This window comes from Balaenoptera borealis (assembly GCF_965194805.1).
Source record: "Balaenoptera borealis genome assembly, chromosome: X".
NCBI lineage: Eukaryota > Metazoa > Chordata > Mammalia > Artiodactyla > Balaenopteridae > Balaenoptera > Balaenoptera borealis.
This window is the reverse complement of record NC_138881.1, coordinates 58,253,982-58,281,814: the sequence shown is the minus strand read 5'-3', so window position 1 is coordinate 58,281,814 and position 27,833 is coordinate 58,253,982. Positions and strand designations below refer to the sequence as shown.

General features: G+C 43.4%; 2 protein-coding genes across 6 annotated transcripts in view; one reads left to right on the top strand and one right to left on the bottom strand.

The window, feature by feature from the left end:
- Positions 1–27,833, top strand: part of P2RY4 (pyrimidinergic receptor P2Y4) — a gene marked incomplete at its 5' end in the record, with an annotated part of 80,288 nt that overhangs the window by 4,905 nt on the left and 47,550 nt on the right. The window contains 3 exons of one of the 5 annotated variants that reach the window (XM_082376680.1): positions 2,668–7,209; positions 18,271–18,315; positions 18,942–24,626. In XM_082376680.1, the coding sequence (XP_082232806.1) occupies positions 2,668–3,882 (1,215 nt within the window). In that variant the 3' untranslated portion in view covers positions 3,883–7,209; positions 18,271–18,315; positions 18,942–24,626. Of the gene's footprint in view, positions 1–2,667; positions 7,210–11,421; positions 11,572–18,270; positions 24,627–27,833 lie in introns of those variants that run through there. The other 4 variants (XM_082376682.1, XM_082376678.1, XM_082376681.1 and 1 more) reach the window with 4 other exon arrangements.
- Positions 7,203–11,666, bottom strand: LOC309620423 (acyl-CoA wax alcohol acyltransferase 1-like). Its single transcript, XM_082376765.1, is given in 4 exon segments — positions 7,203–10,244; positions 10,509–10,569; positions 10,573–10,614; positions 11,581–11,666. Coding segments are annotated over 4 exon segments (315 nt in total). The 5' UTR covers positions 11,659–11,666; the 3' UTR covers positions 7,203–10,110.

The window sequence follows — 27,833 nt, the reverse complement described above, 5'->3', positions numbered from 1 at the left end:
AACCAATTCAGTATTCAGAAAACCCTAAAAGGTTGGTATTAGTGACCCCATTTCACTCATGAGGAAATTCAGTCATGAAGAGGTATCCAGGGTGACACAACTAATACGTGGAAGAACAAGGGTTTGAATTCAGGTCTGTCTGGCTCCAAACACCTGAGCCTTTTGTGCAAAATCACAGCGATCAGTTGTCCAGGACTCAGGCTATGACTGCTTTCTCCACGCCTACCATCTATCCACCACACCCTCACTGGGCAAGGATCTCCAGGTTTCCCCCATCTAGGTTTCTGGGTCTTCCAGGAGATCTAGGTTCTAGATTCTAGAGCCTCCCCTGCAGCCCTGCCTCCTCCCCTCACTCCCAGGACCAGCTGGGCAACATTTTCAGGATCTGAAGATCAGTTCAGAGTCCCCATTGCTTCCCAGCTCCCTTCAGAGTGGATTCTGCTGCAGCCTGCTCCCCCTCCCCAAGAGCACTACCCACCTTATCCTCAGAGTCCTCCAGGCCCAGAGCTTGCTTCCTGTGCCTAAGACTTCCATAATCACGGAGCCTTAGTTAGCCTCAGGAGCCTCAGGCCCAGAGCTCCTGACAATTCCATGTTCCCTAGCACTAGGCTCTCAAACATCTAGGCTTGGTGTCCGTACTGTCTTGGCTGTATTCAGACCAGGGTCTCCTGGGGTGATAGAGAGAGACGAGGGGTGGTATGTAGGAGGGGGTGGAGTCTTTAAGGGAAGCATGTGGGCTAGCATCCTTGGGGAGGAGTGAATCACCTCCTCACCACCTCCTCTTACATGCGTAATAGGCATCTTGAAATTGGCAGGTGGAAAAATGAGCTCCTCATCTTTCCCCACACCTACTCCTCTCACAGCCTTCCCCGTCTTTGTCAATGGTGTAAGTCCATTCTTCCAGTTGCTCAGGCCAGAAATCTTGGAGTCATTCTTGACTCCTCTCTTTCTCTTATACCCCTTATCGGTAAATATTGTTGTCTCTACTTTCAAAAGCCAGCCAGAATCTGCCACTTCTCACCACCTTCACCGGCCTGGTCCAAGCCACCATCATCTCTATTGGCAATGGCCTCTGATCTGATCTTCCTCCTGTGTCCCTAGCCTTGTAGTCTATTCTCAACATAGAGCTAGCCAGGGATCTTTCTAAAATGTGAATCAGATCCTGATACTTGTCTCTTCTAAACCCTCAATGGCTTCCCAGTCACTGAAAGTAAAAGCCAAGATGTCCTCACAAGGGCTTCCAAGGACCTTCATGATCTGGTTTGTGCCAAACTCTCTGACCTCCTCTCTATGTTTCCTCTTCCTCACAACCATCCGGTCCTTATTCAAAAGTCACCCTAATATTTAAAACAGAAATCCTCTCTATTCTCTTTCCCTCCTTTACTTTTTTCCATAACAATGATCATGATCTATATATTTTACTTGTTAATTTTATTACCTTTTCCCTCCCACTGGTATGTAAGCTCCATTAGAGTAGGAGTTTTTGCCTGTTTTGCTTACTATTAGTGAACTACCAGTGCCTAGAACTGGTCCAAGCACGTAATAGGCTCTCAGAACATGTTTGCTTATCCTTTCCTAGATTATGGCCAGTGGCTTAGAGAGGCCATTGAGCATAGCAATTATGGATTACTAAAGCCTGGTTCAAAGGTTGGCCTTCCTGGGTTCGAAATCTTGACTCTACCACTAATTAGCAAAATACTTCAACTTTCTGTGCCTTCGTTTTCTCATCAGTGAAGTAGGGAAAATCATGATACCTACATCATAGAGAGCCTGTGGGGCCATTAATAAGTACAAAGCGCATAGAACAGCGCCTTGCATGTAGTAAGTGCTATATACAAATTTCTTATAATTATATGCACATGGAGTTAAGATTTATATCAGTAGTTTAGATTTCCTAAAATCTTTCGATGTGTTATCCATGCTAACATTCATTTTCCATGTTTCTGCTCATACAGATTTCTATGATCTTCCTGCAGTTTTAGTTATCTCCAGTGGCCTGGCTTTTCGTCTGTCATCTTGGACGTTTCCTTGTGTACTCTCTCCTACAGTCATTTAGGAACCATTAAATAGTCATCTCACTGGGCCCCAGTTTCCCAATCTGTGCACTGAGTGGGTGGGACTAGATAATCTTGATGGGCCTTTCTAGCTCTAATGATTTCCCAGGACGGGAGGAGGTACAGGTCCCACGCCCAACCTCACCCCCTTGGATATGCCCTCTGGCTGCCAAGGGGACGGGTGACAGAGTCAGCTGGGCTCAGCTTCAAGGGGAGCAGGTAGGAGACGTGCCAAGTTTCTTGGGTAAGGGTGGCAATGGGGTTCCTTGGCTGGCCCAGGCTGGGGGAAGGTATCAGAGATCACTGTAGTTCAGAGACACTGGGACCAGGGGAGAGAAGTTACTGTGTGGAGAGATGCCCTCTTCACAGGGACACAGCTGTTGTGATGAGCTGGGAGACAATTTGGGTCTGAGTATCTTCCTATATTGGATAGTCCTGGTAGGCCTTGACCCACTTTAGCTAACCAAGTTCTGAAGGACAGAGTCAGCTTCAGAAGAACGACCCAAACCCACTGACTGCCCTCCTCAGCCCCGGCACTGCCTGCTGCCTACTATTCCCCGGGCTGGACCAAGGGAGCTCTGGCAGGGGCCAGGCTGGCCCGGGTTACTCCCAGATGCATCCTCTCAACTCCCCCTTGTGCTTCAACCATCGCCCTCCCCATTCTCTGCTTTTTTGCCCCAGGTCAGGGCTGGGGGGCCAGGGAACTCTGGCCACCCTCACTTCTGCCCTTTCCACCCCTAGGGGGACCATGACCAGTACGGAGTCCTCACTGTTCACAACCTTAGGCCCCCACTCAGATCCTGACGACAGTGAGGTGGAGCTGGACTGCCAGTTTAATGAGGACTTCAAGTTTATCCTGCTGCCCGTGAGCTATGCAGTTATCTTTGTGCTGGGCCTAGGCCTCAATGCCCTGACCATCTGGCTCTTCCTCTTTCGCCTCCGACCGTGGGATGCGACAGCCACCTACATTTTCCACTTAGCTTTGTCAGATACTTTGTACGTCCTGTCGCTGCCCACCCTCGTCTACTATTACGCAGCTCGCAACCACTGGCCCTTTGACACTGGGCTCTGCAAGTTCATCCGCTTTCTCTTCTATTGGAACCTCTACTGCAGCGTCCTTTTCCTCACCTGCATCAGCGTACACCGCTACCTGGGCATCTACCACCCGCTGCGGGTGGTGCGCTGGGTCCGCCCGCGCCTTGCTGGGCTTCTCTGCCTGGCAGTTTGGTTGGTCGTAGCTGGCTGCCTCGTGCCCAACTTGTTCTTTGTCACCACCAGCCCTAAGGGGGACATCATCTTGTGCCACGACACCACCCGGCCTGAGGAGTTTGACCACTACGTGCACTTCAGTTCGGCAATCATGGGGCTGCTCTTTGGCGTGCCCTTCCTGGTCACTCTTGTCTGCTATGGGCTCATGGCCCGGCGCCTGTATCGGCCCTTGCCAAGGGCTGCCCAGTCATCTTCCCGTCTGCGCTCGCTGCGCACCATCGCTGTGGTATTGACTGTCTTTGCCGTCTGCTTCGTGCCTTTCCACATCACCCACACCGTTTATTACATGGCAAGGCTGTTGGAAGCTGACTGCTGGGTACTGAACATCGTCAACGTGGTCTACAAAGTGACTCGGCCTCTGGCCAGTGCCAATAGCTGTCTGGATCCTGTGCTCTATTTGCTCACTGGGGACAAGTATCGACGTCAGCTCCGGCAGCTCTGCAGGGGTGGCAGGCTCCGGCTCCCCACGGCTGCCTCTTCCCTGGCGCTGGTGTCCCTGCCTGAGGACAGCAGCTGCAGGTGGACAGCTACCCCCCAGGACGGCGGCTTGGGCAGATAGATTGTAACGGAAGCTGGGAAGTGAGAGAAAGGAGGTGAGTGCAGGGCAGAGGGGAGGGAACCTTATAGTGACACCCGATCTGGCTGCTTTGTCCTCTTTTCTGAGCTCTGGAGAGAGGCCCTCACCCTGAGATTTAGGAGGAGCCAGAGAAATCACGTGTGACCCCATCTCCCCTAAACCCTTCAGTTGCCCTCTCCTTTTTAGCCAAAGACATAGCAGCCACTCTTCGTCCTCGACTTCTTTCTCTTTGTTTCTGTCCCCTTCCTGGGGCCACTGGTCCTGTTTCTTGGTCCTACAAGGCTGCTGGAAATCTTCCCCAGCCCTCCTTCTCCTGCCCTTTCCCCCCATATCCTTGTATAGCATGTGTTCCTTCAGCCAGACCAGAGCATTTAACTGGAGGGGTGAAGAAGCTGGGGTGATCTCAGGATTGGCCTGACTCATCTGACAGTGATAGCCAGAATCAGGAAGTGGGGGCACCAGCATATCACAAATGCCTGGGAAGTGACATATGTAGTGCCCACACCCACTCCCTGGTTTCCCCTGGAAGACAGGATAGTCTTGTCTACCCAGGCGCTGAACTAGGGCGCAGTCCCAGAGAGCCTGCCTGCCAGGGTCCCCACGTGCAGCTAGAGGCATGGCCCTGTTGAATGGTGTGTAGCCATGAGGTAGAGAGGGAGCCCTGAGTCTTCCCATGGGGTGGGGACCCTGAGGAGCCTCAGGGGGCAGGACCCAAGCTGATAATGGCCTTTGGAACAGGAATGCGACTGGCCCTTCTTTATGATGTTTGCTGCGAACGTATTTGACAGCTCTCCGGTACTTAATGAAAGGCAGAGTGGATGGCTCAGAACGCAAGGGAGGAGCTCTCGTGTCTATGGCATAAGTTCCAGCACCAAAGGGTGGAGCAGGTTTGTGCAGAGATTGGGGTGGTGACAGGGACCGAGGCCCAGAGCTGACTCTCCACTGGTCTCTCCCCTTTCTCTAGCTCCTGCCCTAGATAAATGATAAATCTGTCACCAGCTCTTTCAGATCAGGTTTTAGGACTTCGAGGACAGGGCAAGGCACTGGGACTAGGACAACTCCCCTTGGAGTTTCCCATCCAGTCACTCCTCTCCGCACTATCTTAGTGCTTACAGACTTCCAGGTGTGGGGGTGGGGTGTGGAATTTGGGGAGCTAACTCCCAAGCTTTGGGAAGTAAGAGTTTCTGAGAAGGCATTCGTGAGAAGGGTAGGCTTACACTTCCAGGCACCCTCTCTAAAATTGCCTTCCAGTCCTTTGGTCTCTTGAGTCTCCAGCCTTCCTTTCCTTTTGCCCCACTCTTGCTGACCTAGCTCTGATCCCTTGCTTGTCTCCTGGCTTCTAAGGGGTCTCTCTGGAGAGTAAGGTTAGGGCTGGTCTGCAGAAAAAAAAAATGATTTCAGTGCCCCTGAGTCCCCCTTTGCATTCTTGTAAATGCTCCTTCTTCCTCTCTAGACATCAAGGACCCCTTCCGCTAGGAGTTAATGAACTGGCCTTCTTCTTACTAGCCTCCCAGTCTCATGGCCACTGCCTAGACTGTTGCATATGCTGTTCCTCATCGGCACTTACTCCCTTTTATTCTGATGACCACAGCCTCCTCGCCTATCACCTCTCCTACCCACCAGCCCCACCTAACAAAGCTGCTCTCTTCATCACAGCTGACCCAGGCTCCTCCATTTCTCCAGTCCATTGAAGTCCCCTATGCTTAACTGAGACTAACTGCCCAGACTTTGTGGTCTGCTACTTTTGGGCCACCTTCCCTCACACTCTAATTTTAAACACCTTGACTTTCACCTTGGGCCAGTCTTCTCTCTCCTAGGACTAGAGGGGATTGCAGGTGAAGCCAGAGCCCAAGGCTGGCTTGACCCACTGAAACTTGATGTGTTAGAACTTCATCTAAGCCCCCATTCCCCTTAGCCTGCTGAGTTCCTAGTGAACATTCCAGAGCAACTCTTTCCTGTCTTTTCTACCTTCTCAAGACCCCAACTTCATCCTCCCCTATGACCTCTTAAGAGTTACCTTGCCTCCTGAAAAACGGAGAAAATCTAATATCTCAGCTTCCCTCTGTTTCATTCACGATAACTCTACCTCTATATTCATTTTGTCTTTCTCCCTTTCTTCCCTGCAGTCCCAGAATAAGAAGTGGCCCTCTTTCCTTTTCCTTTGTTTATCCCTCTTCATTTTCAGTCTCTTCCGTAACTGATTTCATCTAGTCTTAAAAAACAAACTCTAGGACTTCCCTGGTGGTGCAGCAGTTAAGAATCTACCTACCAATGCAGGGGACACGGGTTTGAGCCCTGGTCAAGGAAGATCCCACATGCCGCGGAGCAACTAAGCCCGTGCGCCACAACTACTGAGCCTGTGCTCTAGAGCCCGTGAGCCACAATGGCTGAAGCCTGCGTGCCTAGAGCCCATGCTCTGCAACAAGAGAAGCCACCGCAATGAGAAGCCGGCACACCACAAGAAAGAGTAGCCCGCACTCGCCACAACTAGAGAAAGCACACGTGCAGCAACAAAGACCCAACACAACCCAAAAATAAATAAATTCAAACAAACAAACAAAAAACAAATTCTATTCATCTTATTCATTTCACTCTCAAATATCTGGAAAGAATACCATGAATCCCATTTCCTCATCACAAAGTCACCCCTTAACTCTCTGGATCTGGTTTCCTTCCTACACTTTTCTGTACCTAGAACACAAATTGCCTCATAAGCAAAACCTTTAATGATCTTTTCTCTGCCTTCATCCTCTTTGACTTCTCTGCTTTGCTTGACCCTGTTGCATATCTTCTTTAAAAATTTTTATAAAAACCACATTAATAAATTCCACTATGACAACATTAAAGCAAAATTTGAAAGAAAATATTTACCTCAACTTCCCAACCCTAGACAATTGTTTTTATTTTTCCACATTCTGTGCTTTTCCAGTTTGTATAATACATATATATATTTTTATATAAGTGCAATCATAGTGTACATATATTTTTTAATTCTTCTTTTAAAAAACTTAATTGCAGATACTCTCCTTGTGTTAACAGTCTTTCATATTTATCATTCCAATGGCCACATAAAATTACATCCATCAGTAGATTATATTTTATTTGACTATTCCCCTATTACTGGACATTTAGGCGACTCCCAATTTTTCTGTGCTTTGAATATTTTAATGCATATAGCTGTTTTATTCTTTGTAATCCTCTTCCTAGGACAAGTTCCCAGGGGTGAGATTACTAGATCAAAGAGCATGAATGTTTTTATAGAGCTTGATTTCCCAAAGGACTGCACAGTTTTCAACACCACAATGACATGTGAGTGTTCCAGTTCCCTTGCAGCCCCAGCATTGGACTTTATTAGAAATCTTTTTGGATGGCTTAAACATTAACTTATTAACTCCTTTCTTTGATTACTCATGGGATTGAACATTTTCCCATATGTTTACTGTTTGCATTTTCTCTTGGGTGAACTCTCTGTTCATATCCTTCTCCAATTGGTATCTTAGTGGTATTCTTATCTATCTAAATGTATTTTTATTTAACATACATGTTAACCCTTTGTCATATTTGATATAATTATTTCTTCCATTTATTGTAATACTTTTAACTTTAGTTTCTTATTTTATCCCCTTGCTTTAAAATTTCTCTCTTCCTAATTTACTCTCTCCCTACTTTACTCTCTCTTATTACTTCTTCTCTTTCTCTTTTACTCCCTAAGTAAACAGAGTTCCAAGATCTGTCATAGTCATAGCATTTGGGGATTATTTAATCCCCTCCCCTCATCTGAGCCTTGATTTTTCTCTTGGAGAGAACATATATGCATGTGAATACAATTCAGTTGACTCATAGTCCTTGAGAGTATCTCAGAAATCTTCTAGGGCCGGGGCACCCCCTCACTTTACAAAGGAGGAAACAGGCCCAGAGATATGACTTGCCCATGACTTAGTAAATTAGGGGCAGAGCAGAGACGAGGCTCCAGGACCCCTGAATTCCAGAGCTCCTTCCATTATGCCAGGCCAACTCAGTTCTATGTCTGACCTTTCTCCCAAGCTCCACCTCTATGTCTTCAGTTGCCCACTGGGTAGTTTCACTGGATCTTCCATTGTTACTTCCAACCCAAAATGTCAAAAACTAAACTCCCTGAACCAGTTTCCCTACCTGTCTTGCTCATTTGTGTTCATGGCATCTTCTTTTCTCAAGTCACCTAGGCTTGAAAACACTCAGGCAACTTTGACTCTTTGCCCTCCCTATTTCACAAGATTCTGACATTTCTTCCTTCATCATGTCAATTACAATTGGCCTTCCTTTATGGTCCCAGTGCTACCATTCTAATACTGGCTCTTGTCACCTTCTCCCTGACTGACTGTCACTGCCTCCCAACTGGTCTTCCTTGCCGCCAGTCTTTCCTAGCACGATATATACAGTGCATATTGCCAGATTAATTGGCCCCAAAACTGCTTGCAGTTTCACTCTCTCGCTCAAAACTCTTTCATGGTTCCCCATTGTCTACAAGACATGTTGAAATCCTTTTGTCAGAAATTCAAGAGCACTAATGCATATGCCTCCCCATCATTAGCCTCACTTCTGCTCCCTTTGTCTTTACTCTTTAAAATTAAATCCCTCTTGCCAGGTGGATGAGAAGTTGATCTGTGAACTTAGTTCTCGTTTCTCCATTCTTTAGTCAAAGCTTGTGCTGTGTCAAAAAAAAAAAGAAGAAATTCAAGAGCACTTTTTCAGTTTTATTTTCCATTCCTCCCCAGTACAAATCTCTCTTCTCCAGCTCTTTTGATCTCCTCATTCTTTTTCCAAATAAAGACTTTCGCTTTCTCACCTCTCCACCTTTATTCTTCCTTTCCCATACTCTAGAATGCCCTCCCTTTATTTTCCCACTGTCTTTTTCCTACCCAGTGTCAAAGGCCAGGCTTAAGTCCCACTTCCTCTTTGAGGCCTTCTCTGCTGACTCTTACCCACAGTGAACTTCCTGGTCATTTCTACAGTAATTATTATCTATATCAGTCATTTGACACTTTTATTGTCTTTTGATATCGCTTATACTATTATCCTGAATTGTTATTTAAGTTTTTATGTGTGTTTGTTTTGAGTTCCTACCTGTAAACCCCTTGAGTTACTGTGATAGAGAGGAAAGAGCATAGAACTGAAAATCAGAAGAACCAAGTTGGAGCCCTGGTTATCAAGGTGGGGCTCAGGTATGTCACTTGGGTGAGTCACTCAGACTCCCTGAGCCACAGTTTCATCATCTGTAAAATGAAGATCATAATCTCAGCTTTAGATACTCCAGATTGTGGCAAGACTCTGCAAATCTAGACAGCTAAGCAAATATAAATATTTATTTTATCATCCCATTTGCTTAATAAATGGTGCTTAATAAATATTTTCTGAATAATTACATGTCAGTAATTCAGCTTAATGTTTCTTCTCCTGGGAATATTTCCATGTTAAGAGGCCACAGAGCTCAAGGAGCCTAAAGATCTAGGGGTACTTCAGGAGCAGTGGAGGTTGGGAGGGCATTGGAAAGATACTTTGAAGGAAAGTAGGCCTGTCCAGCATATCTCACATCCTACTACACTGGCTACTCACTGCTTGGCTTACCTGTAAGGGTAACCTGGATGTGGAGTGAAGGAGGTGGTACATCTGAGCTTTTGCTTTCCCCACATTTTCTACTACTGCATCCCACAATCCCTAACTGGTTATGCTAAATGCTTCACCTGAGACCTCTGTTCTCTTTCATTCATGTGATGAAAGCCAGTGTTTTGGTGAAGGACGTGATGAGGAGTAGTAGAGAGAATAGCAATTTTAGTCAGATAACCAGATGTGGCTTTGAATCCTTGATCTGCTACTCACTAGCTGCATGATTTTGTACACGTTATTTACTCTTTCTGAGCTTCAGTTTCCTCATTGATAAACTGGAGATAGTAATACCTATTTGGCAGGGCTGTTGTGAAGTGTCAATGGAGTAATGGATGAAAAAACATCAGTTACAGTTCCTGTGGGTGGAAACCCCTTCTCAAAAGTTCTCAACTTTAGTGTAGCTGGACGAGGAACCAGAATTCTACATTTGGATTTGGTGCTGCTTAGAAGTGATAGTTAAGTACTAGCAAGGTAGTGAGAGCCCAGTAGCAATGTTGGACCCTGAAGTCTGTCTAGCCGGCACTGAGACTTCTCTGGGATGCTCATTTTCCTTATGGACAGCCCTAGTCATTTGGCATCAATGCTTAGTATCTGGGGAACTGTGAGAGACGCTGGGGAAGAGACACTTACGGAAATGGGAAAATAGTCCCTGATGTGGGTCCAGGCACACCAGTTCCTTACCCAGGCTGATCGCCTGTCACCTGAGATAGAAATATCTGTAGGGGATGGTGTCTGTGTGTGCCAAGCCCACCCCTCCCGCTCACCCAGTGCTTCCCTAGCAGCCTGGAGGGACCGTGGCTCTGCTAGGGAAAAGGAAGAGACCTCAGGATGGTCCTGGCTGGCCTAGCTCCTGTGGCTCTGAGAACTTGGATGAGAGGCCTGTGGGATGGTAAGTGGGACTGCCTGGTTACAGGTTGAGATGGAACATTCTTAAGTCCTGTTCTTTCTAGGTCCATGAGTCTTACCTTGCTCTGGGGTCTTCCAGTCCAGGAAAAACCAGGCAAAGTAAAGGGCTGGTAGTGGCCACTAGGATGTAAACAGCAGGTAAATGGGCAATGATTGCAAGATCCAAACTGATGAGGGAGCAGATCAGACCAAATTTGTGCTGCCAGATGAACTTGACCATGTCCAGCCCTATTAAGAGCCCTCCAAACTCTCCAAGCCCCCTGGTCCTGGCCTTCTGCACAATCCAGCTCCTGCCTGTCCATCAGCCATGTCCACTTGCCCTTCAAACTTTCCCTCTATCATCTACCATACATTCCAGATCTATTTCTCTGCTTACCTGTCATCCCTGTCCACCTGCCCACTCACCATCCCCCCACTCCTGCTCCCTGCCTGCCACCAGCTTTCCCCCCACTGCTTCCTTTCATCCACCATCTTTTCCCTCTTGTCTCCTGTCTCGCTCCTTATTCATCATCCTTGAACTCTTGTTAAAACACTAGCTCACCCTCCCTTGTCCATATACTGTCTATATCTCCCCATACTCCGTGCATACAGCATCTGCAGCCTTCTACTGTTCCCCGTACACCATTCTTGTCCCCTTGCCCATTCACCATTCCTTCCATTATCTCTGTCTCCCCTCACCCCCACCATGCTACTACCACTCCCCTCCCAGAATGGAAAATTCTATGATTCAAACACAGGCGATACTTCTCTAAGTCTGTAATGCTAATGCTTCCTCTGCCCCACTCCCCATGCTTCCTTAAGATTTTGGACATATCATGCTTATTCCATGGCCCTCATTTCTCCTCTCCAGATAGTGAGGGTTAGGAAGTGGCTGAAATTAGCTAGATCTACTCATAACCAACATGACCCTGTTCCACCTCCCACCTCCACCTGTCCTTTCTGCCCCTGAGACTCTATCTCTTCCTTCTCCAGGGCACTCGGGGAACTTGAGACTCCTTGGCTTTACTCTGTAGTACCAACTGAGATGATCAAAGGCCAGAGATGAGACTTCCCATGAGCACAAAAGTCACCCCAGATCTGGTCCTGGCCTCTGACCCTGGCTTCTTGCCATGCTCTCTTGGATCAGTACACATATATGGCAAGGTCGCTCAGGGGCCAGTGCAGAAGTACCAGACTCTGGAAGTGCTTAGGCTGCTTGAAACAAGGCATGATGCCCAGGAGCCTGAAGGAGACGAAGATCCCAGAACGGTGTTCCAACCAAAGGTACCACTAGCCTCTGGAAGCTCACCCGATATTGAACGCATATAGTTATGAGGATTTTCATCTCCCTGTCCCGTCCTGGTCCAACCCCACATCTACCACCCACTGAAGGGGGCAGGCTCTGGAGTGGTAAGGACTGCCTCATCAGGTCTGAGCCCTGGGCCTTGCCCATTTGCCCTTTGATTCCCTCTCCTGGTATTACTAGAACATAAGGATGAAGAAAAGGTGAGAAGGGCTGCTATCTGGTCCTAATGACACAGAGGTCCGGAGAAGGGAAACACCCCTCACATCACAGGCCACTCTGAGACTGCTAGGGTTGTGACCTCAGGGAGATGGCTGGTGGGAAGGGAGCGCTGTGGGTTTGTGGGGTGGGGAGCACCTGGGGTTAGATGTCTGTTGCGGCCGTTGCCCTGGGGTTAGACGTCTGTTGCGGCCATTGCCCTGAGGCAGCCTGGTTCGAGGCTGTCCCCCTCTTTTAATTTTCTATTATAAAAATTTGCCCCCGCACACAAAACTAGAGAATGCAAGAAATTTTCAATTTTGTTTTCATGTTTTATGTTCATCTTCAACAACTATTAACATTTTGCCATACTTGTTTCATCTATCTCCCAGCTCTTTTTTTTTCCCCCCTTGGAGTATTTTAAAGCAATTCTAAGGCATCATGTCATTTCACCCCTAAATTTCACCATGCATCTACAAAAATTTGGATGTTTTCTTCGATAATAACAATGCCATTATCACCCTTAACAAAATTAATACTCCTCTAAAAATATCTAATATCCAGTCCATATACAAATGTCTTTTTATACTTGTGGGACAAAAAGTTCCTTCAGTTTTTAAATAAAAATAAAAGACACATTTTTCATTTTCACCAAGAACTTTATTGAACAACGTATTCACCGTTTTGTTCCACTACCTTCTGCCATTTTTCAGGCAACTTCATAATTCCATCTTCCCAAAACTTTTTTTTTTTTTTCTTCCCAAAACTTTTAATCTTTTTGAGCAATGAACAGTTCTAGGTGCCTTTTACAGTCTTCCAGGGAATTGTTAAGTTTTTCCATTAAGAGAATTTTGTAAAGACTGAAATAAATGGAAATCTGAAGTTGCAATGTCTGGTGAATACGGCGGATGAATCAGAACTTCCCAGCCAAGCTGTAACAGTTTTTGCCTGGTCATCAAAGAAACATGCGGTCTTGGGGTATCCTGATGGAATATTACGCATTTTCTGTTGACTAATTCCAGACACTTTTTGTCGAGTACTGCTTTCAGTTGGTCTAATTGGGAGCTGTACTTGTTGGAATTAATCATTTGGTTTTCCGGAAGGAGCTCATAATAGAGGACTCCCTTCCAATCCCACCATATACACAACATCACCTTCTTTGTATGAAGACTGGCCTTTGGTGTGGTTGGTGGTGGTTCATTTCGCTTGCCCACGATCTCTTCCATTCCACATTATTGTACAGTATCCACTTTTCATCGCCCATCCCAATTTATTTTTTAAATTTATTTTTTATTTTTTATTTTTTTTAATTATAATCATTTTATTTTAAATTTTTATTGGCGTATAGTTGCTTTACAATGTTGTGTTAGTTTCTGCTGTACAATTTGTTTTAGAAACAGAACGTTTTAGTTACGTTTAAGTAGAGAATCACATGCGGAAATACGGTCAAGAAGGTTTATTTCACTTAACTCATGTGGAACCCAAACATCAAAGCGATTAACATAACCAAGCTGGTGCAAATGATTTTCAGTGCTTGATTTGGATATTTTGAGTATGTCGGCTATCTCCCGCGTTGTATAACGTTGACTGTTCTCAATTAATGTCTCGATTTGATCGCTATCAACTTCAACTGGTCTACCCGACAGTGGAGCATCGTCCAGTGAGAAATCTCCAGCACGAAACTTCACAAACTACTTTTGACACGTCCAACCAGTCACAGCACCTTCTCCATACACTGCACAAATCTTTTTTTGTGTTTCAGTTGCGTTTTTACCTTTCTTGAAATAATAAAGCATAATATGCCAAAAATGTTGCTTTTTATCTTCCATCTTCAATATCAAAATAGCTACACAAAAATTCACCAATTTTGGTAAGTTTTTTTTAATGCACGCTGATATGACAGCTGTCACAATACAATCTAACAAAATTGTTTTGAATGAAGTTAAAGACAACTAAGTGCTACTAGAGCCATCGTATGGAAAAAACCGAACGAACTTTTTGGCCAACCCAATAGTTGGTTAATTTGAATCAGGATCTAAACAAGGTCCACTGATTTTATTTGGATGTTATGTCTGTTAAGTCTCTCTCTTTAATTGTTCATTGTAAAATAAAACCCAGATACAGAAAACCACCTAAAACAAATATGGCTTAATGAATTATTATAAGACAAATACGTTGTGGCCACCGTTAGGTCAAGAAATAGAAGTTTTTCACCCACCCCGGAAGCCTCCCATGTGCCCCATTACAGTCACAACTCTCTTTCTCCTCCCAAAGTAACCATTATCTTTGACATTTAGAGAAATTGTTCCCTTGCATTTCTATGGTTTTTTTTTTAATTTTTATTTATTATTTATTTTTGGCTGTGTTGGGTCTTCGTTTCTGTGCGAGGGCTTTCTCTAGTTGCGGCGAGCGGGGGCCCCTCTTCATCGCGGTGCGCGGGCCTCTCACTGTCGCGGCCTCTCTTGTTGCGGAGCACAGGCTCCAGACGCGCAGGCTCAGTAGTTGTGGCTCACGGGCCCAGTTGCTCCGTGGCATGTGGGATCTTCCCAGACCAGGGCTCGAACCCGTGTCCCCTGCATTGGCAGGCGGATTCTCAGCCACTGCGCCACCAGGGAAGCCCATTTCTATGGTTTTATTACCCAAACACACTTCCCTAATGACTATGGTTTAGTCTTGTCCATTAAAAAGATTATTATAACCCTTAAAATTTCTTTTTTGTAAACGTTTTATTTGAGAATAATTTTAGATTGATAGGAGAGTTGCAAAGATAGTGTGGAGAGTTCCCTATACCCTTCACCCAGCTTCCCCTTATGTTACCATCTTATGTAACCATAGTATAGTTATCACAGCTAGGAAACCAATATTGTAACATTACTGTTAACTCCAGACTTTATTCGAATTGCACTAGTTTTTTTCTACTAATGTCCATTTCTGTTCCAGGGTGCCATCAAGTCCCATGTTGTATTTAGTCATCGTGTCTCCTTAGTCTTCTCCAGTCTGTGACAGTTTCTTGGTCTTTCCTTGTCTTTTATGACCTTGGCATTTTGTAAGAGTTTAGGTCTGTTTTAGTTTCCAGCTTCCCCCTCCATCCCTTTCTTTTCCTGATCATTTATCTGTTGAACAACCCACATTTGACCTGGAGAATCTCCCACAGCCTGGACTCCGCTTGCTGCGTGTCTGTATTTCCCCCAGATTGGCAGTTGGATTCAAACACTGGATCAGACTCAGGTTTGAGCCCTTCAGCAAGATCTTCATTTACTTTTAATACAGAACAGTCCCACTTCCTACCCTCCTTTTTCCCCTGCCATTGACCTGTCAAAGACTGTTCTCCCTTGGAGTTAGCCTGTCTTCCAGACCTCAGCACCATCTCCCATGAGCAGGGGTGAGCCCCACGTACAGGCCAAAGTGAGGAGGGGGGGCAGCAAAGCCCTCATTCTTCTTTCTGACTCCCATCTCTTACCTTGTTATAACTTCATGCCCAATGAAGCAAATTGAGTTGTTGGTTTTTTTGTTTTGTTTTGTTCCTTGTTTTTGTTTGATTTTCACACCTGAAATCGGTATGCTTCTAAAGGGATACGGACCATATCTTATTTTTAGATGCATCTTCCTATAATGCCCGGAAAGTCCTAGGTCCTCAGTATTAAATAAACAATCAGTGAGTGAGTAACTTAGTTTGAGGTCTGTGGTTTCTTCCGGGTAATTAGATCACAGGAGTCCTATGGAAGAGTGTGTCCTGGGGACATGAGTGGGGGGACAAAAGGCTGTACAGAAATAGAGGACAATGGGCACTTTGCAAAACAGGAAAAGAAGAATGAGAGGAAGGAAGGCAAGTGTTGACCTTTGAGTCGGTTTGGCAAAAGACAGAGTTCTGCATACTTTGCCTTCTCTGAACCTGGAGGTCTGTCCCCACTCCAGCTCTTCCTGCTAATTGAATATCAGCCCGGCCCTGTAGCAAGCTTGAGCATTCAGGCATTACAGCATCTCCTGCAATCTGTGTTGACATCCCTGTGCTTGAAGGTGAGGACTAGCCCCTGGCAATACAGGGGAGATTAGCATTCTGTCTTTCCAGAATAGGATTTTCTGAGGCGACATTAACTCCCTCTCGTCCTTGTAAATTGTCTTCCTCAGGACTGCTACTAGATTAACTTTTAATAATTTGTGCATTTTCAGTTTTTCCCCTTTATTTCCTCCCACCCCCTCACCCCCCCCCAAAAAGAGGTCAGTTGTTGAGAAGACACTTAAGCTACAGTGTTGATCTGTACACATATATTTTCCTTTTAACAGCAGATTGCATCCTTTGTTTTCATATTTTAATGTTTAAAATCTCATAGACTTCCATATATAATAGTTGTATTTTTAATATCCATTGATTGAGAAATATATAACAAACGAAACAACTATGGCTATACATCATGACAGTATACATCGTGACATTTGAAAAAAAAATATGTGTAAGCATATTTTTTGTTCATTCTAGACAGTGCTTGGGCCATATAGGAATTTCCAGAACCCTTGTAATAATTAAGTTACTCCCTGTCCCCCCACAGTGATCTGCTGCTTACAGGTTAGAAACAATGGCTTGTTTGCTTTTTTCAAAATGAAAGTTGATTTTTTTCCTGATTATAAAAATAATTCATGTAATTCATAAAAATTTCAGACTACGCAAGGAAACATAAAGGAAACAAAAATGACTCATAATCTCACAATCCAGAAATAACAACTGTTAACTGTTCACATCCTGGTATCTCTCTTTCTTGACTTTTTCCTGTATGAATATAGAGATAAATATTGTGTCACTGTGAAGAGTTTGGGCTCTTGAGTCCAACATATCCCAGTCTGTACCTCAGCTTTGCCACTTAAGTGAACTATGGCAAATTACTTAACTGCTTAGTGCCTCAGTTTCCTCATCTCTAAAAGATGAGTATAATACCTACCGATACCATTGGGTTGTCATGAGGGTAAGTAATTAATGTAAAGCTTTTTCTTCAGTGCCTTGTTTATTTATATGCTCATATTTAAAGCTCAATAAATGTTAGTTATATGTATAATTTCTTAATCAAAATGAAATCATATTCTCTGTACTGTTTTGTAACCTGTTTTTTCACCTAAGAGTATATCATGGACATTTTTTCATGTCAATTTTCTTCTATCACATCATCATTTCATTGTATGGATATGCCATGATTCATTTAACCAATCTCCTATTATGGAGGAAACACTAATTTTTAGACATGCCTCTTTCACTATCTGGTCAGACTTGAAGGCCCCCTATATACTAGACCTGGCAGGGCTGCTGCTTAGTTTCACCTCCGCTCAAGCTCAGGAATGTTTAAACACAAGCCAAGTCCGGGGCTGAGGTGAAGTGTAGAAAAATGGGTCTTGAAAGGTGTGGATCACTGAGATCAGCCTGTACCCAGGAAAGATCAGTACAAGCAATCTGTTGTATCAATACGTTGGTTTCTATGCTTTCATATTGTTTTCTTTTCTTTTTGAGAAAAAAAATTTTTTTAATCTAGTCTCACCTGAACTAAAAATGAGAGTGATTGCAATTCCCTAGGCCAGAGACTTCCTTGGTATGTGGGTGGTCCTGGTCACCATGAATTGTATCAGAGAAAATGGAGTGATGGCCAAAAGAAATTAGGAAACCTGGGAATGTGAGAACTGATTGTTAGTAAGTACACTGATCCTTTCTTTTCTTCCCCCACCCTTTTTTTTTTTAACATGACCTCACAGAATTGTACTAATTGTAATCCTTGGTTGATGACACACTCTCATTGTTTATGGATGTCCCCCTTCCCTCTCATCTATCTATCTATCTATCTACCTATCATCTATCTATTTATCTACCTATCATCTATCATCTATCTATCTATCTATCTATCTATCTATCTATCTATCTATCTATCATCTATCTATCTATCTATCTATTTATCTATCTACTTTTGCAGTAGGAATTGCCCTCTTAAGCACTACACATGAGAAGTACTGTCTTGCCCCTGTGTCACAACTTAGCAGCTACTTGTCTGGTCTTGGCCTTCACTTCTTTCTCAGACATCTGAAGGTATCTTCTTCTTCTTCTTCTTCTTCTTCTTCTTTTAGTTTATTTTATTGAAGTGTAGTTGAGTTACAATGTTGTGTCAATTTCTGCTATACAGAAAAGTGATTCAGTTATACATATATATTCTTTTTCATATTTTTTCCATTATGGTTTATCACAGGATATTGAATACAGTTCCCTGTGCTACACAGTAGGGCCTTGTTGTTTATCCATTCTATATATTGAAGATATCGTCCTGATGCTACAGCTTTGGTAATAGAGTTCTTCTTTTCCTTATCTTCAGTCCCTGACCTGGTAAAGATTCATGACAGCAGCATCAAATCCTTAGGTGAGTTCTGTCACAATAGAATGTGGATGGCAAATAGCCAAAGCAGGTCATGGGGAAGGATGGACAGGCATCAATATTCCCTAAAGCCGATGCCTCGTCCTATGGAGAGCTGGATATCAGAAATGAGTTGAAGTTCTAAGATCTGGGAAGTCAGCAAGGTGTGGAGGTCAAGGCAAGAATAAACCAAAAGGCAAGGCCACTCCAAAATGGCCTTATCCCCCAAGTGACACTGCCTGCCTCTGGCTATCTGCCTATTCCTTTCTAAGCCTGTTTTGCACGCTAAACAATTGGATGAATTCATGCTGTGTGGTGTGTGCAGAAATAGCCAAACTGTGGGTGGCAGGAATCAAGGATTTGTTTAGTGCAGTGGGAGTGAAAACCAGAGTTTGCAAAGAAAGAACCTGTCATATCACCGAACATGGCTGGGCAGATGCTAACTAGGAAGCTGCTTCAGTTTCCCCGATGCCACTGGACTCTGAGGGACCAAGCACTGATCAGTCTGAAGAGGAACGGTTTATTGGTTGCAAACTGGTGCCTAAGCACCCTCAAGGGATTCTTTCTAACTCATAAGTCCAGGCACATTTATCTCATACTTTATATCCCTGATATAGTCGTTTACCTCGCAGGCCCCCTGATGTTGCTGGAAGATTTTCCTTCCCCATCCTTTTCACCTTTGATGCCAGAGAGTCATAAAGAGTCATCAAGTTCTTCATCTTATCTTCTAGGAGAAGCTAACTGGTGTGGCTTGACTTTTTCAAGGCCCCACCTTTGTCTTATAAGGTAGAGTACACTTGCTGAAGTTTCTGTAGCTTCTGGGAGGTGGGTGAAGAGGGCTTCCCTCCCTACTGCAGGGTAGTGGGGAATTACATCAGCTTGTGTTGTCCTCTCCTGTTCTAAAGACAAAACTTTGCATAAGGTTTGTTCGGCCTGTGGGAATGGCTGAACAAACCACGTACATGCAGGAGACATGGAGATGCAAGAGGGGCCAAGCCCTACAAGCTGAGCTACCATTTGCAAACTCAAATGTCTCTAGGGACCAGGGGTACTAGAAATGAGGGAACAGGCTGAGAGTTATAATAGGGAATGGTGGGGATTGTGGTGAACTAGAGAGGGCATGCTCCTTCTAAAGGCCTTCAAAGTTAGTTTTTCCAACTTTTTCTTGTAAAAAAAAATTCAAGCATACAGGAAAGTTGAAAGAATAGTATAATACACACCTGTATATCATCTACCTCTTCAAGTCAACAGTTGTCAGTATTTCACATATTTATTTTATCTGTCTCTCTCTATAGGAATGTATGTACATATGTATGTATATATGTATGTGGGTTTTCTTTTTCTGAACGATTTAAAATTTTTAAAATGACAATAACTGGACTGTCTAAATAAAACACAACTGCAGACAGATTTGGCCCAAGGGTTGCTCATTTGTGACCACTGGGGAAGGACTGGACACAGACCAAGTGTGGGGAGCCAAGAGGAAGTCTTTGGAGTCCAGTGAACACCCAGTTAACACTGAGAGCTCCTACGCGGAGCAAAGGGGGGACCAGCAGAAATGGGCATGGCCTTCCCACTCCTCCCCTACCTTCTTGTTACTGAAAAGAATATATAATCTTTTTCAGATCGGCTAGGGTTCTACTTTTTCTTTTCTTCGTGTTTTTGTGAGATGTATCATATGTATAAAAGAATTGAAATAATAATGAAGACATTATTATGATATATTGTTCTATATTATTCATTTTAATAATTATAATATACAATAACTAATATTTCTATAATAATGAGGACACACGTGTATTTACCACCCAGCTAAAGAAATAATATGCTACCAGTAGCTTCGAAGGCCTCTGAGTGCCTCTCCCTAATCTCCTTCCCCTCATCTCCTCCCCTACCTTGAATAACCTCTATGCTGATGTGTTTGTCTGTCATTCCCTTTCTTTTCTTTTTTTTTTTTTTTAATTGATTTATTTTTTATCTTTGGCTGCATTGGGTCTTTGTTGCTGCACGCGGGCTTTCTCTAGTTGTGGTGAGTGGGGTCTACTCTTTGTTGCAGTGCGAGGGCTTCTCATTGCGGTAGCTTCTGTTTGTTGTGGAGTACAGGCTCTAGGCACACAGGCTTCAATAGTTGTGGCACTTGGGCTTAGCTGCTCCATGGCATGTGGGATCCTCTTGGACCAGGGCTCGAACGCATGTCCCCTGCATTGGCAGGCGGATTCTTAACAACTGCGCCACCAGGGAAGTCCCTCCCTTTCTTTTATTTGTAGTTTTATCACGTATGTTGTTTAGTTTTGCCTACTTTTGTGTATATATGTGTGTGTGTGTATATATATATATACACACACACACAAACACACATATATATGGTATTTCTCTCTGACTTGATTGTTTCCACTCAACACTAAGATTTTGAGTTTCATCTTTGTTGACATATGTAGCTTTGCTTTTTGTATTCCATTGTATGAATATGGGTGGATGTACCATGGTTTATTCATCCATGGTCTTATTTATGGACATTTGGGTTGTTTCCAGCTTGTTTTTGCTATTATGAACCCTGTTTCTAGGACATTCTTATCCATGTCTTGTAGAGCTCATGCGTAAAAGTTTCTCTAGGGTATATGCCTAGGAGTGGAATTCCTGAGTCATAGGTTCTGTGCAGATTCGATTTTACTAGGACATGCTAAATTGTTTCCCAAAGTGATTATATCATATGCTTTCAGCAGAGTGTGGGTACACATTGCCTCATATCCTAACACTTGGCTTTAACTGACTTTTAAATTCTTACCAATCAGTTTAGTGTCAAATGCTATCTTGTTGCAGCTTTAATTTGTATTTCCCTAATTACTAAAGAAGTTGAGCATCGGTTCTTATACTTATGGGCCATATTTCTTCTGGAAAATATCTGCTTACATCTTTTACTAATTTTTTTATTGGTTATCTTTTACTTAATGATATGTAGGAACTCTTGACACAGTCCATATACTAATCCTTTGTCAGTTGGGTGCTGTGAACATCAGTATACCAATTTACAATAAGGAATAGAGTACCTGGCCTCTAGGGCCAGAATGCGTTCAAATTCCAGCTCCACCCTTCACCAACTGTGTGATCTCAGGTAGTTAACCTCTCTGTGCCTCAGTTTCCTTAACCTCTTTGAGATTAAGGTTTCTTATCCGTGGAGTACCTAACCCACAGTTACTGTGCCAATTAAATGAGTTATTATATGTAAAGTATTTAGGATGGTACCTGGCCCCTTTTAATCAACATATGCATTTCAATAGAATGTTCCTTAGGGGCAGGGATTTTGTTTTGATTCATCTACTAATTTATCCTAGGGACCATTAACAGTGCCTGGCACATAGTAGGTGCTCAATAATATTTGTTGAATGATCTTTCTCCTCGTTTGTAGATTGTCTTTTCTCTTTCTTTAGAGATTTAAAAAAGTTCTTAGTTTTAATGTGAATGTATCAATCCTTTGTGCGTTGTTTTAATAAAAATTTCCCCATCTGAGAATATGAAGATATTTTTCTATACTTTCTTCCAAAATTTTAAAAGTTTGTTGTTCTTAAAAAGTTTTTAATAACTTTGGGAAAAAGACAGAGATGCAAAAATAGCAGGTTTAGTTACTTACAGAAAACGTTAAAATCACCACAAAAGTCGATTTGAGTGCTTTTCAGTCTGTAAATGGGATTAGGCTAAGCCTCTTAGCTCCTCTTCAAGCTCATTCCTCCATGTTCTTAGCCTCAGGGCTGAGTGTTCCGTTCTAGGCCTTCCCTCCTCACCTCTTTAGCCTCCTGTTTTCTCTAAAATTTCTTAAAGTCAATTACTCATAGAAGGACATAAGTAAAGTCTATTTTATATCTCATTCATTCATTCAACAAATACTTATTGTGTGCCAACTATTGTATACAGTGTTCTAAGTGCTGGGAGTTCAGCAGTGTACTAAACAAGGTCCCTGTCCTCATGATGCTTATATTCCAGGGAGGGATGACAACAAAAAATAAATAAATATATAATGCCAAATGGTGATATATTCTGTGAAGTAAAAGAAATCAGAGTAAGGGGGATGGGGATGGGGCTGCCATTTTAGGTAGATTGGTCAGGGAAGGCATGTGGCTATCAAGGGGAAGAGCCATTCCAGAGAGAGGGAACAGCAAATACAAAGGCCCTGAGGCAGGAGCATACTTGTTCAAGGAATTTATTCAAGGAACAGCAAGCAGATCCTGTGGCTGGAGTGGAGTTAACAACAAGTAGAGAAAATAGTAGGAAGTGGAGTTAGAGAGATGGTGGTAAGGTTAACCATGGTAAGTCACTGAGGAAATAAGTTATCTTGGATCATCAATGGCTACGTATTGGGTAGAAGCAAGGCCTAGGGCTGGCTTCCTATTCTGGTCTCCTGGTCTCTGGTTTCTCTTCCCTTCTATAGTACTACCCACTTAACCTTTTGAGAATTCCTTCTATACTACCACTTTCAGGGGTCCTCTATTGCTTATGAGATAAGGGCCAAATTACACAGCCTCTGAAACCTTACTCATGCTGTTCCTCTATCCAGAACACTCTCTCACCTCTTCTTTGCTCAAGGTCACATGATCAATACAGTCAAGACAAGAAGCCAGTTGTCTTGACTCCAGTCATAATAATCAGAGCATGTTAAAATAAGAATGATTTGTTAATTAGGATGTAGGTTCAGTGAATGTGACAGAGATCCAAAATAAAATGTAGTTTACATAAGATAAAGATCTATTTCTCTCTCTTTCAGACCCAAAGATGAAGTGGCTATTGTGCCAGGCTACTCAGTGAAGTTGTCAGGGACCCAGGCCCCTCCATCCCTAGGGTGTTGCCTTTATTTGCATGATCCAAGATGGCAGCCTCTAAATGACCTCTCTGCTTTGGTATTTGTCCTTCTTTTTTAATATTATTTTATTTTATTTTATTACTTATTTATTTTGCCTGTGTTGGGTCTTCATTGCTGCGTGCAGGCTTTCTCTAGTTGCAGTGAGCGGGGCCTACTTTCCGTTGTGGTGCGCGGGCTTCTTATTGCGGTGGCTTCTCTTGTTGCGGAGCACGGGTTCTAGGCATATGGGCTTCAGTAGTTGCAGCACACAGCCTCAGTAGTTGTGGCACGCAGGCCCCCTAAAGCGCGCAGGCTTCAGTAGTTGCGGCATGTGGGCTCAGTAGTTGTGGTTCACAGGCTCTAGAGTGCAGGCTCAGTAGTTGTGGCGCACGGGCTTAGTTGCTCCATGGCATGTGGGATCTTCCTGGACCAGGGATCGAACCCGTGTCCCCTGCATTGGCAGGTGGATTCTTAATCACTGCACCACCAGGGAAGTCTGGTATTTGTCCTTTTAAATTCTATTTTTTACAAGGCAACTAGAGGAAGGCTTCTAAACTATAAGTCAGATTTTGTCATTCCCTTGCTCAGAACCAATAATGAGGAAGATCTCGAGACAGACATGAAGTGATTTCCAGGATATACTTTAAGTGAAAAAAGTAAGATACAGAAGAGCATATACAGCTATGCAACCTTTAGTCAAGAAGAGGAGGGATATGAATATATATGTGTACATACAAATATATCATATAAATGCTTCTAATTGGAAAAAGAACTCTAGAAGGAAAAAAAAAACAAACAAATTAACCTTCCCCGTAGAGACAGGGAAGGAAAAGTTTAGAGGGGGTGGAGTTGGAAGTGAAGCTTATCAATACACTGCATTATGTGAGCTAATAAGTGTGGACAGGATGATAGAAATAGAAAAACATTCTGGTACAACTTCTGATGAAATAATTGTGACATGTAATGATCATCACTGACTGCTATAACCATGAGGTGAAGGTTGATATGGAATGTTGCAATGAAAAGATCAGGCTATGGCCACCCGCATTTCAGATTAATCTCAGAAGCACTAAAAAGGGGATAACCTCAATGTGAAGCATGTACCCATCAAGTACTCTTACCTTCAAAATTGAACCTGAATCTAAACAAGCCTCTGGCTAACTTCCAGTTTACAGAAAATAGGAAGGATAAAGGAACAACTTAAAAGACGCCATGAGGAAGCTAACAGACAAATCCAGAATATGGGACTTTTTATAAGACAATGGTCTAGTTTCTTCAATAAGTCAATGGTTTGAAAAAAGTGGGGGGTTGGGGGAGAGGACAGCTCTAGATTAAAATAATTGATGGGACATCATAAACCAACTGTAAAAAAAACTATTTTGAAGGCAAGGAGGGAAATGTGACTATGGACTGAGTATTAGATGATACTAAGGAATCATAGTTAATTTTTTTTTTTTTGGTGTGATAATGGCTCTATTGTTATATAAGAAAATGGTCATATATTTTAGATGTGCCATACATAAGGGTGAAATTTGCTTTAAAGCACTTCAGCTTAAAAAAAAGAAAAGTTGGGATAGATGAAGCAAGTGGCATTATCTTAATAGTTGTGGAATCCAGAACTTCCATAGAAGTTCATGATTACTATTCTCTCTAGTTTTGTATGTGTTTAAAATTTTTCATACTAAAAAAAAAAAAATAAACCTTCCAACAACTCCTCATCTCACTTAGTAGAAAATCCAATGCTATCACATTGTCTTATGAGATCCTACTTGATTAGCCCCTGTCTACCTCTGTCACCTCATCTTTCATTCTCCTGTTGTTCATTCCACTTCAACCAGTTACCAGGCAATCTTTTTAAAAATTTTTTTTAAATTGAAATATAGTTGATTTACAATGTTGTGTTAGTTTCAAGTGTACAGCAAAATGATTCAGTTATATATACATCTATATCTATTTTTTTCAGCTTCTTTTCCCTCATAGGTTATTACAAAATATTGAGTATAGTTCCCTGTGCTATACAGTAGGTCCTTATTAGTTATCTATTTTATAGAGAGTAGTGCGTATCTGTTAATACCAAACTCCTAATTTATCCCTACCCCCTTCCCGCTAACCCTGCTTTCCTCTTTGGTAACCATATGTTTGTTTTCTATGTCTGCCAGGCAATCTTGTTATTCCCTGAACATGCCAGGCTCTTTGTCCTTGCTGATCCCTCTGTTAGAACTGTTCTCCCCCCCATGCTAACGTGACTGGATGCCTCACTTCATTCAAATGTCTGTTCCAACAACATCTTTCCAGGGAAGGCCTCCCTCACCACCCTAGCTGAAATAGGACTCCCCATCACACACTGGTCCCTTATTGGCTTTATTTTTCTTCATGGCACTTATCACTATCTGAAGATGCTTGCTTAATCTGCCTCGCCTAACTAGATTGTAAATTCTGTGAGGGCAAGTTCTCTGTTTTACTCAGTGCTCCAATCCTAGCATCTAGAACAGTGCCTGTCACATAGTAGGAACTCCATAAAACATTTGTTGAAATGGCAAAAGAATAGTGTCGTGACAGTTTAAAAGCCCTGAGTGACTTGGCACAGATAGCAATTCATGCCGACACATTTGCTGAACTGCTAATCCTCTAGGAACAGCGTGTGCTGTGATGCTCTGTATGTGTCATATGGTGGGAGAGATCTTGGGGATAAGGAGTGAGGCATCTCCCAGACTCTGCTTGTCTTCAGGGAGGACTTATTTGCACTGATGTTTTGGGGCTGTGTCTCCAGGCTGTTGGGTTTGTCAAGGGGGTGGAGTCCCCCTCCAGCTATCAGCATGACTGCTCTGTTTTCTGACTCACCAGTTCCCAGTTCTGGGTCATCCCTAAACTCAGTTTTCTTCCAGTTACTGGGGAAAAAAAGGCAAACTGGCTATTGAGAAAAAGCACCAGGTCCTGAGAGCCAGAGATTAGGCTCTAAAAATTTCTTAGTTTTTCCTCAGACATTATGCCTTGAGACTGTGGTGTTTTTTGTGGAGGCATAAAAAGTAGGGGACTCCATGTGATAGCCTTGGACCTGGGGGCAGCAGTGAGTCTGAGGGTCTCTTCCCACCCCAACAAGGAACCCTGCCCCTCATCTGTATTCCCTCCAACCTCTTTGCATTGTCCCTCTTGATACCCTCTTGTTATGCAGCCACAGGAGAGACATGAGCTTGGGCCTGTGGCACTCTTGAACAAAGCCTGTTCAGAGATGTCTGTGCAGGGACCCCATTCAATTCTTCAGCTCAACAAATTCTGAGGGACCTTGGCCACTGATTTTGCTGCGCACTCAGACAATAGTGTTTTGCCATTGGGTTGAGGTCTTGCTTTGGCCTAGAAAGCACCACTGTCAAGAACAAATCTTCGTAGGCCCTGAGGAAACCCCCTCCATTTTCTCCCAAGGGAAGGACCATGAGGGAACTGTGAGCAGAGAGACTCTAAATCCTATCAAAAACCAAAATTCAACCCAGTAGATTTGAAGATCTAATTTGCTTTATTAGATGATTCATGAATCTGTCAGCATCCCGTCTAGCAACCAGAAGGAACCTCCCAGGAGCGTACAAGAGGGAAGGCTTTTATAGAAAGGAAGTTGGGGAGAGGAAGTCATTAGCAAAAGAAAAGAAAGGGTGGGGACTTCCCTGGTGGTCCAGTGGCTAAGACTTCGCACTCCCAATGCAGGGGGCCTGGGTTCAATCCCTGGTCAGGGAACTAGATCCTGCATGCAGCAATGAAGATCCTGCATGCCACAACTAAGACCCAACACAGCCAAATAAATAAATAAATATTTAAAATAAAAAAAGAAAAGAAAGGATTATTTTGGGCCAAGACATCTTCTTCTTCTTCTTTTTTTTTAATAAATTTATTTATTTATTTATTTATTCATTCATTCATTTATTTATTTATTTTTGGCTGCAGTGGGTCTTCGTTGCTGTGAGTGGGCTATCTCTAGTTGTGGCAAGCAGGCTACTCTTCGTTGCTGTGCACGGGCTTCTCATTGTGGTGGCTTCTCTTGTTGTGGAGCATGGGCTCTAGGTGTGCGGGTTTCAGTAGTTGTGGCATGTGGGCTTCAGTAGTTGTGGCTCACCGGCTCTAGAGCACAGGCTCAGTAGTTGTGGCGCACGGGCTTAGTTGCTCTGCGGCATGTGGGATCTTCCTGGACCAGGGCTCGAACCTGTGTCCCCTGCATCGGCAGGCAGATTCTTAACCACTGTGCCACCAGAGAAGCCCCCAAGACATCTTCTTTTTGTGAGGAAGGGAACTAGCAGATTGCCTCTTCTTACTCTTGGGGGGCATGGGGCAGATAGAGTGGGCCCACGTGACGGGTTACCTCATTGGTGCTGACCAGAAAGTTCCGGACTGGTTGATTAAGATTACATTCCTGGGGAAGGTCAAAACTGCAATTAGGTTAGCTATCATGGGTTTAGGTTAGTTTTGGCATCGTGGGCTTTACCACAAGTGATGCCATTTTGGGTCTGTGGTTTTTCTCTTTAACATTTCTAATTGGTTATTATTAGTATACAGGAAAATTTGATTGTTGCATATATTATCTTGTATTTAGCCACTTGTTTGAACTTTCTTAACAATTCTAACAATTTCTTAGTTTATTCTCTTGAGTTTTTAAATTAAACAATCATATTGTTAGCAAATAACTTGTAACCTATTGGTTCCTGGGCCA